The sequence below is a fragment of the Cryptomeria japonica genome, chromosome 11 (genome assembly GCF_030272615.1).
Source record: "Cryptomeria japonica chromosome 11, Sugi_1.0, whole genome shotgun sequence".
Lineage (NCBI taxonomy): Eukaryota > Viridiplantae > Streptophyta > Pinopsida > Cupressales > Cupressaceae > Cryptomeria > Cryptomeria japonica.
Window position 1 is genome coordinate 108,194,239 of NC_081415.1, and position 11,075 is coordinate 108,205,313.

At 36.2% G+C, this 11,075-nt stretch overlaps 1 protein-coding gene across 1 annotated transcript; it reads left to right on the forward strand.

The window, feature by feature from the left end:
- The first annotated feature begins 244 nt into the window (after positions 1 to 244).
- LOC131037637 (alpha-xylosidase 1) lies at positions 245 to 6,603 on the forward strand. Its single transcript, XM_057969825.2, has 4 exons — positions 245 to 687; positions 2,011 to 2,654; positions 4,192 to 4,422; positions 4,772 to 6,603. Exons 1-4 carry the CDS (start codon positions 467 to 469, stop codon positions 6,379 to 6,381), a joined length of 2,706 nt encoding a protein of 901 aa, XP_057825808.2. The 5' UTR covers positions 245 to 466; the 3' UTR covers positions 6,382 to 6,603.
- The last annotated feature ends 4,472 nt before the right edge of the window (positions 6,604 to 11,075 follow it).

The window sequence follows — 11,075 nt, forward strand, 5'->3', positions numbered from 1 at the left end:
ACTATAAATTAAAACTCTTGCAATGCATCTCTTACATTATAATATTGGAGTGTGAATAAGACCGTTCCAGAGTGTGAATGTTACCTTTCCAACTGCAAGCAACTCTGTGTCAAAGAGTCATGGTCAACAAAAGCATAATTTAAAAAGAGAATAAAATAGTGTTTTGTCGATTGGGTCTGACTTTTTGTGTGGATTTAAATTCACCATCAAACTATTAAAATATCCAAAATCGAATATCCTTGAGAATGGCATAATGAACTCAGGCGATGCATATCACAGGTCAAACTCCATTAACTTCCGACTCATCACCCAACACTGTTCCTTTAGATCATGAATCGTTTCCTTCATATACCTTTTCAATATCCTGTACATAAAATTTTCAGTTTAAGCTGTAGTGGATATCTTACTTATGGAATAATTCATTCCACCTGTTAACTAAAGCTTAGGATTTCATATTCCATCCAGGATGGCTACTTCTATGGCTCTACAGAATACAGTCTTAATGCTGTCCCTGGTCTTCTTATTAGTTTTATCTTATCCTCTGGTGTGCAAGGCTTTTGGAAGAGGTTATACACTGAATTCAGTAACAGAAGCACTAGATGGGAGATCCTTCACAGCCCAACTGCAGCTAATGACCAACAGCTCTCTTTATGGCCCAGATATCCAACATCTACAACTGTTGGTCAGGTAACAATTATCACTAAACAGAGTACATCTCAGCTGCACTGAAATGTTAGGATTACTTTTTCAGAGTTTTTGGCTAGATTTAAGTTTTACTTTACAAGATGGAGATACACTAAGCTGATGATACACTAAGCTGATGATTTTCCGCTATGAACTTTTTGTCAGTCCCATTGGTGGACATTAGTTTCTATAGAAAGAACTCATTTGCTCTAGTGAAGTTTCAATTTTTCCTTTGCCAAACTTAAGCCTGGTCTTACAGCCATGAATGGTCATGACAGTACCTTAAGGCTCTTTCTCTAATGAATGGGATGTCCATCTCCCTCTTCAATCTATTAAATGGTCATGAGATCTATCAAATTGATCTGTAAGCCCTATCACATTGTATCCACTTGTTCAAATGGTCATTACTAGGTGTCTAGTTTTCGAATGGTTCCTCCAAAACTTAATTTGACTGTCTTGATTGAATATTTTCATATTGTTTCCATAGTGAATGAGATCTCCTTATCTTTATCAATCTGTTGTGTGGGTTGGGTATGTTCTTTTCTGCCAAATTGGCCTGTATGACCCATGGAAGTATATCTAATTGTTTAAAAAAAAATCTTGACGTCTAGCTTTGAAATGAATTAATCCTTCAAGCATTGTTTTTTTTTTGTTCTAAGAAGGGTAAAAGTTTATTAAATACAAATGAGAGTTACAAAGCAAGAATGGTCAACAGTCCTGCAAAGAACAATGCATTACACATTCCTATTCTTCACAATTCTTTGCTCTCAAGTGTGAGATAAATCTAAAGGCAAATATCCTGAATCCACAATATTCCAACCTTGCATTTGATCAGATACCCATTTGGCCAGATAGTCTGCTACTCTATTCCACTCCCTAGAAATATGAGAAAATTAACAGATTTTAAAGACCTACTAAAACTGAAAATCTGTTGAATAACCACAGCTAAATGCTGATTAGCATCATCCAAGCACTGCGCATTCAACATATTTACCATCTCTTGTAATTCAGCTTCGCAAACAATCCTTTTCCAACAAAGATCACAACCATCTCTACCAATACCACCTATAGCTGCATGACCAGGATTCCCCTAGAAAATCCATCGGTATATATCTTCAGAATTCCTTAAGAGGAAATCGTCGGCCCACATGATTAATCTTCCTCTTAGCCTGTCAAGTTTCCTGTATCAGATTATCTTTGCTTCTTTAACTTACTGTTTTCATTTATCTAATGAGTTCACTAATCGTCATTTAATTCTCTTGATTTAGATTTCATATACTAGATTGTCTCTGTATGGTTGTGATTAATGCCTTGGAGTCTTTCCAGGTATGAATCGCATGATCGCTTACGGGTTTATATTACTGATGCCGATAAACAAAGGTGGGAAGTCCCAAGAGAATTGGTAGCCAGAAATAATGATGGTGATGGAGTTAGTAATAAGAAGGAACCTGAATTGCAGTTTTCATACACCAAAAACCCATTTGGCTTTGCAGTTACAAGGCGTTCCAATGGAGAAGTCCTGTTCAATTCTACTGCACAAGACCTGGACAATGCTTATCCATTTGGGAACATGGTGTTTAAAGACCAGTATTTGGAGATTTCTACTGTTCTTCCTTGGAATGCTTCTCTGTATGGATTGGGAGAGAGCACCCGGCGTGGGTTTCGTCTGGGCAAGAATGAAAGTGATCATACACTTTGGACTGCAGACATTGGGAGTGTGAATTTATATCTGGATCTGTATGGGTCTCATCCATTTTATATGGATGTAAGAGCAGGGGGTATTGCTCATGGAATTTTCTTGCTGAATAGCAATGGGATGGATGTTGAATATGGAGGTAACTACTTGACATACAGAGTCATTGGAGGAGTTTTAGACTTTTATTTTTTCTCTGGTCCTTCTGCGCTCTCTGTCGTTCAGCAGTACACTGGCCTTGTGGGTCGCCCTGCTCCAATGCCATACTGGTCTTTTGGTAATAATTCTCATACTTCTTCCTGATAAAAGTTTTCATTGATCACTCTGATAACATAAAAAAAATTCATTAGTGCTTTTGCAGCTAGCCCCATCCCAGTAGCACCTCCTGCATTATCACAACCATACTAAACTCACAGCCTGGGTAATCATGATTAAAATCTGCTCCACAGACCATTGTACCTAGTCTTAAAGCTTCATGGTAAAACACATTCACCTCAGAAATTGATGCGAAACGATTACAATCCTCATATATGAAGCCTTTAGCATTGCAATTGGCCATTGTTTCTCTACCATGTACCATGGACATAGAAGTTTGTGCTGTAAAGGATCAACCTTGGAAGATGATCTGTAGTGATTGCATTTCTCTTTGTCACTGGCCCATGACTGTCAGACCACATAAACCATACATTTGAAGACTTTATGATTACAATTGACTTTGTCTCTACACCATGCACCATGGACATGGAAGTTTATGCTAGACAGCGTTAACCTTAAAACCTGGGTCATCATAAGTAGAATCCTCATTGGCAATAGACCATGACTCCTGGTGGGTTTGAAAGCCTTACTGAAACCTTAGATCCGAATTTGAAGAGAAAATGCATAGGATCTAGGTTTGTAATATGGCAATGTTTGCATTTCCATAATTTATACACCTGCTCCCCAAGTGTCCCATAACTATTTTGAGGAGCATAAGAATTCATTGAAGAGGATTGGCTTACTGTGTAAAAACCATTGCTCGTCACTGGCTACTACACCCACATATCCCTCAGTCCTAGTGAAACATTGATATACTTTCTCTCTATGTGTTCCTACAAAGGACATGTAATAGCATCTAATTGTGAAAAGGCTCCTAATGAGATTTCCAAATAGTAGTTTCAAAAAATGCTTATACAAGGAATGCATTTCACATTAGCAGAAACTTGATATTTGTGAAGAAAAATGAGCACAAAATGTAGAATGAATCTTGTAAGCAGTTAAAAAAAGGGCTTTGTTTATAAAAATATAAAAGAGGATTCACTGGATAAAAATTTTAGATCTCCGGTATGCCCTAAGTGGAAAGAATAGGCATGAGTTCAGCCCAAGGGTTGAGAGGAACAACCAGCAAAAACCAGGCAAAACTAAATATATGATTCTATGTGCTGGAAACATATACCTACTTCATCTAATTTCCTGCAAGGTGAGAGATGTTTACATGTTCACTAAGACCTGCATCTTTTAGAAGATAAATAATAGCATGCCAAGAGCCTAAATGGGAGAATACAGAAAATTTCGAAGGTTCCCAATTTAAGTAGATTGATGAAAACCTTGGGTTTTGGACTAAATGAATGGCTAGAACTTAGAATATCAGTCTCGCCTTGGCCTCTATCCTATTGGCTGAAATAGAAACAAATCCTACAAATTACTGAGAACAATTCATTATCTTCCATGTATGTATAATTTCAACAAGTGGTACGAGGACATATTTCTGAATTAATTGTACTGTGAAGCTGCAACTTCAAACTTTCTGATGTGATCATGTGTATTGAATTGTGCAGGCTTTCACCAATGTAAGTATGGATATAAAAACATTACAGACGTTAAATCAGTTGTAGCTGGTTATGCAGCAGCAAAACTCCCTCTAGAAGTTATTTGGACAGATATTGATCATATGGATGCCTACAAGGATTTCACTCTGGACCCTGTGAATTTCCCTGAGAAAGAAATGAGAGAGTTTATTGAACAAATCCATGTCAATGGGCAGAAATATGTTCTCATAGTCGATCCAGGTACTGCTGAATTTCGCATTTTATCATGAACTAACCTAATGCTCTGGTGAAACTAACTGCTTAAGTTTTACTATTAATTGTATGATATAATGTGATTATGGTAGGATATATTCAACACCATTAATTGTGTACAAGAGCATTTTTGTATTTTTATTTTTTAAGCTGCTATAGGTTAAAAAAACATAGAGATAATAGTATAAAGGGACTTCAAGAATGACAGGAGGAAACATAGGGAATATTTAGATTCCTGCATATGTATTTTGTAACATGTTCATTTATGTACCCATAAGAATTAAATAGAACTTTGCTACAGGTAATGACATCTATACAATTTGTTTGACATGTGCAGGAATATCTGTAAATGAAACATACAAGACTTTCAAAAGAGGCATGAAAGAGGACATTTTTGTGAAACAAGCAGGTGTCCCTTACCTTGGACAAGTATGGCCAGGCCCAGTATACTTTCCAGATTTTCTGAACCCCAAGACTCAATCTTATTGGACTAAAGAAATCTCAGAGTTTCACAGGACAGTTCCATTTGATGGCCTTTGGCTTGATATGAACGAGGTTTCCAATTTCTGCAGTGGAATTAAATGTTCCTTGCCAAAAGCTGGAAATTGCCCAAGAGAAGATGCACCTACAGACTGTTGTCTAGTGTGTGATGATTCCATTGTCACAAAATGGGACGATCCCCCTTTCAAAATCAACAATTCTGGAACCTTCAGACCACTGGGGAATAAAACTCTGGCTGCCAGTGCAACATATTATAATGGTGTCTTGGAATACAACGCACATAATCTATATGGTCTCTCAGAAGCCATTGTGACCAACAAGGCACTGAGATCAGTACTAAAGAAGAGACCCTTCATACTGACCCGTTCTACCTTTGTTGGATCTGGAGTTCATGCGGCACATTGGACAGGGGATAATGGTGCAACATGGGATGATCTCTGGTACTCCATACCTACAATGCTGAATTTCGGATTGTTTGGAATCCCCATGGTGGGTGCTGATATTTGTGGTTTTTCATCTGACACAACAGAAGAACTCTGCAATAGATGGATTCAACTTGGTGCATTTTATCCTTTTGCTAGAGATCATTCTGAAAAGAATGCAAATCGTCGAGAGCTTTACTTATGGAAGTCTGTAACAGAGTCTGCAAGGAAAGCATTAGGTCTGCGATACCGCCTTCTTCCATATATCTACACACTATCTTATGAAGCTCATACCAAAGGATCTCCAATTGCAAGGCCTCTGTTTTTCACATTCCCCCATGACACTTACACATTGGGCATCAGCACCCAGTTTCTTTTGGGAAATGGGGTTCTAGTCTCCCCTGTTTTAAAGGAAGGAGCAAAGACTGTGGATGCTTATTTCCCAAAGGGGACTTGGTACAGTATGTTTAATGTTTCAGATTCTATTCAAATGGAAACAGGTTCATATGTAACGCTTCAAGCTCCATTAGATACCATCAATGTTCATGTATATGAAGGAACTATATTGCCTATGCAAGAAATGGGTTTGACAACTCGAGAAGCAAGAAAAAGCCCATTTAGTTTGGTGGTGGCAATGGGCAGCAGGATGGAAGCAAATGGAGAATTATATTTGGACAATGGATATGATTTGAAAATGGAGTTGATGAACGGCAAATCAAGTTTTATCAAGTTCCATGCAAATCTTGAAGATGAAGGTCTTCGGCTCAGATCAGAAGTCCAAATGGAGAAGTTCGCAATTAGGGAAGGATGGATTCTTCAAACAGTTACAGTTTTCGGATTGGAATCTTCTTTTAATCATTCTAATGAAGCTTCCCTTAGCGCTACTGTTTCTGTTCATAGCAATAGGGAGGACAAAAGAATCACAAAGCTGAGAGCTATTGTGGATGGAAACTCTCTTGTTGTTTCAAATCTTTCTCTTCTAATTGGGAAAAATTTTGAGCTGACTATTCCATGGAAGATATAGTTAAGTAAACTATATCTAACTCGCATTGGACAATAAGGGTCATTTGATTAGGTGACCTGATTTTTAAGCAGATATTCTATTCCATGGAAGATATGGTTAAGTAAACTATATCTAACTCGCACAGGACTGATCTTTTCTGTCCAATGGGATCAAGTGCTAATAAGGGTCATTTGATTAGGTGACCTGCTTTTTAAGCAGATATTCTAAATAAATCTTGATCTTCTGGAGTGCTCTCTCGTGCATGGAACAAGAAAAGCCTAGAAGTAAAGAAATTAGCGAAAAAATGCCTAAACACAACACACTAATAATTTTACATGTAAATGACTAATTGAAATGGTGAAAAATATATAATTTTAACACTTAACAAATATATATTCATACCATTTTGTAGTTAGAAAAATATCTAGAGTGATATTGATGAAAGAAGTTTGGCATATGATTAGGTTGAAAGATTTAATTACGTCGAGAGGCGTAAGTTTGCAATCGGAACCATTGTATTTCAGGCATTGTGTACACAAAAATAAGAGAGTAGATCTCGGTCATCCGTGTATACAAGATTAAGAGAGTTGGTCTCAGCCATCCATGTACACAAAAATAAGAGAGTAGATCTCAACCAATTAAGGGCTACAATCGAAACCATTGCACCTCAAGCATCCATGTATATTAAAATAAGAGAGATTCTGCAATGAGTTATTAGAGGAAGAGCACCATAAGTGGATCATGTTCCAATAGCTAATCACTCTTTGTGCACCTAACCCTCCAATTACTAATTTTAAAGGAGCCAAAAAAATGATAATGAAAAGTTCATTAATAAGTTTCACATGTACCTGTAGACACCTAAAAGTTGCACAATCAATTAAGTAAATTTGATTCATTTCTAATTCCTCCAATTAATTAAATTAAGGTTTAATTAATATCCCTATTCCTCTAATTATCCCTTTAATCAAATTAAACATTTGATTCAACCCTATTCTTCTAGCCTAGCCTATTACCCTTAGCCATTTAATTGAATAAATTCTATTTATTTATTTAATTGAAAAATGCTAAGATGAAGAGATGAAAATAAAGGATGCAAAGATGAGTTCCAAATTGAAAGCTAAGGATGCTATGTGATTTAATTAAGCTAATATGAGGATGCAATACTTGTAAAAGAAATGAATTAAGCTAAAAGATGAACTATGATGAGTCTAAATGATATGAGATGGATGCTTGATGCTAATTCTTGGATGCTTGAAGACGACTTTGATGCTTGGTGATGACAAAGGGAGCTCCTTAACCTGCAATGTGACTATAATTTTGATGCACAAAAGATTTAATGAGTTGCGAGAGAAATGGGCTCTATTTACAATGAAATGGGAGAAATGGATAGTTGAGATTGAATAATCTCAACAAGGGCTAGGATTGTAAGTTATCAATCCATGGAAGGAATTCAATCCAATCCCAAGTTGACAAATGTCACCTTGAGATGGCTTGAGGGGATGCTAATTAAGCATTAGGGAAGGCTTCAAGGGTTGACATCATTGGATAATGCTTTTATCCAAGGAAGCGGGCTATTGCCCAAGAGGTAAACTCTTCTACAACATGGAAAATGGTCAAAGGGACAACCATGATGGCTAAGGGGTGTGGGCTTGCAAGAGGCATTAAATGCCTTGGGAAGGCTTTTGTAAGGTTACTTGACCAAAGAGGGAAACCTCTGGTGGTTTAGTCATAGTCTTACAAACTTGGAATAATCAATAAGTTAACTTGTTGAAAAAGGTAGAGTCGTCCACACATTTGGAAGACTTTTCCCATTTTTAGGGAAATGACTTCCCTAAATGTAGGGATGTGACAAGATTAAGGGATAAAACATGATTAGGAAGGGATTAGAAGACTTCTAGAAGGGGATTTAGAAGAATAATGGAAAATGTAGGATTTTGCAAGTGGGTGAGGGAAAATAGGAATTTTTGGTAAATAAAATGATTTAATTTAGCCAAAAGGGATGCAACTTGCATTTGTAGGATTTTGCAAGTGGGGCTACTATTCACAAATAAATATGGATTTATTTATTTGTAAAGGGGATTTTTAATTAAATGTGAATTTAATCAAAAGGGGAAAAGGGATTTTAATTAAATAAATAGAATTTATTCAATTAAATGGCTAAGGGTACTTAATTGAAGAATAGGCTAGGCTAGAACAATAGGGTTGAGTCAAATGTTTAATTTGATTAATGGGATAATTAGAGGAATATAGACATTAATTAAACCTTAATTTAATTAATTGGAGGAATTATAAATGAATAAAATTTACTTAATTGATTGTGCAACTTTTAGGTGTCTACATTTTGACCCTCTTTGAGTCAACATGTGACCACATGTTGATTCAAAGAAAAATGCTCAATTTGTCGTCAAAATTTTGATATGATGTTGCTTGTCCAAAATCATTGATGTAAGTCCCTGGATATGAGAAATCATTGTTGATGTGAAAGTGATTGATTGATGTGAAACTAATGCAATTCTTGATTTGATATGATGATGATGATATGCCCCTCGAGCGATAAATTGAAGAAATTGTATTTGTTGAAGGGGAAGGTGCAATTGTTGAATGATTTTTTATCTTTAGAAATTTTTGTGATTTTGTGACGATTTGTGAATTTTTGAGAATTTATTGCCTGATAGATTTAATAAGTTTGAAAAATGGAGGTGAGATTACATGAGGATAGTGCGTACATGCCTCACTCATCCATCAAGGCAACAAAATTGCCTATGTCATCCTGGGCTATATGGGTCCCTAGTCGATATGGGTCTCAATGTGAGTCTAATTCGATATGGATCTAGTTTGATATGGGTCAAAGTTGATATGGATCAAAGATTGGATCCTAATTCGATATGGGTCAAATTAGATATAGATCTGGTTTGATATGGGTCTCGATATGGGTCTAATTCGATATGGTGTTGATTGTTGATTTTGATATGGGGTTGATTTGATGTTGATATGGTTCACTTGCGTCAATATGATGTTTGATCTAATGCGAGACTTGATGTTGAGACTTGATGTCGATAGGAGGATCTTTGTTGCTAGATGCCCCTTGTGTGATTGATTGTTAATTATGTGATTGCTTGATTACTTGATTGATGTCGCTTTGATGGACTTATTGATATGATATCTAGGAACGTTTGACATTTATTGCTTTTATTGATGATTTTCTTTGACTTGCATCATTGTTTCTTTTTGGATCAGCATGTGGTCACACATATGCATGATGAAATAATATTGACATGGATGCATTTCATTCTGATGAGTTGTATGGTGTGCATGATTGTTATGATTTTTGCAGATAATGTGATGTGTGTGTTGATGATAATTGCTTATGATCTACATGCTTTTGATGATGATTGTGGTGCATGCCTAGTGGATACTATATGTGTTGATGCTTGATTTTTGTGTGCTTTTGATGATGTTATTGGATATGCAGAAGTGGTTTTGATATTATATGCTTATGTATGTGAATGCATTGTGAAATGTCCCTAGATGTGATAAGATGTGTTCCTAATGAGATGCAAAACCTGATATGATTCAATGATGCAACTATATGCCATGATGTGATAATGATGTGAGATGTATCTTGAAAATGAGATGTATTGCAATGATATGATATGAACATGATAATGATAATGATAATGCCAACTAACGCAATGAATTTAAATATATGCAAGAAACTATAAGAAAGATTTTAGCATGGTCTAAATGATAATGATTATGCAAACTTAATATGATAATGAGAATGCACCTAATGATCATATGCAACTTGATGCAAGGCTAAAATGATAATGATATGCAATCTAATGCAAGATTAAAATGATATGCACCTTAATGCAAAGTTAAGATGATAATGATGTGCAACTAATGAAAAGTTTAAAATGATATGCAACCTAATGGAAGATTAAGATGATAATTATGTACAGCTAATGGAAAGCTTAATATGCATTCTCGTTCTCAATGTTGTCATCTGTTGTGATCAAAGTGCTAGTGCTTCCTTTATTTTAATCATTGGGCCTTGATTTGTTGAAAGTTGATACAAGCATCATGGTATAATTGAACCATAACAACTTGAGTATAACTTACATGGGTTTTGATATTGCAAGACGACACAAGCGTCGAGGTATAATTGAACCAAGATGACCCGAGTGTCGCTTGCGTAAACAAACAAGATCAAACAAGAGTTAACCTTGGTCCAATGCAAATCCGAAATGTCCTCAACGATATGCCACCTGATTGCTTCGCAAGACAAATTTGCATGGTAAAAGGCTTCACTCACATATAGTAGACAAATAAAACATCACATTCCTTCCTTGCTTCTCTAGTCGTGAGACATCCTGGAGGTGCTCAGGAGATATGATAAGCAAAAGATCAAAAACCATAAGTAAACATGCATGTTGTTTGGAATGTATTTTTGTCACATAAAACATCTTGCAAGTATGATCTTTGTTTAGTTGTAATCACTTCAAAGAGCCTTGATGTTTTCCCTCTCATGTTTTTATTCTTACATTGATATGTTCCTTGTTGATTTGTCATGATCCTTGTTTTCTCTTGATGCTTGTTTGATCTGATGTTGAAACCCAAAGGCGAGATGCTCCCAACGAGGTCACAAAACCTTCCCCCACTCTTGATACTACTCGATATAGACATGGACAACCAATCACCAAGCCATAGTAGGA

What these genes read in the sequence shown, in the direction of transcription:
- LOC131037637 (XM_057969825.2), top strand. Translation starts at nt 467, where the DNA reads ATGGCTACTTCTATGGCTCTACAGAATACAGTCTTAATGCTGTCCCTG. An exon ending in AATGCCATACTGGTCTTTTG is followed by an intron (nt 2,655 to 4,191) that starts GTAATAATTCTC and finishes TGAATTGTGCAG; the next exon opens with GCTTTCACCAATGTAAGTAT. An exon ending in TGTTCTCATAGTCGATCCAG is followed by an intron (nt 4,423 to 4,771) that starts GTACTGCTGAAT and finishes TGACATGTGCAG; the next exon opens with GAATATCTGTAAATGAAACA.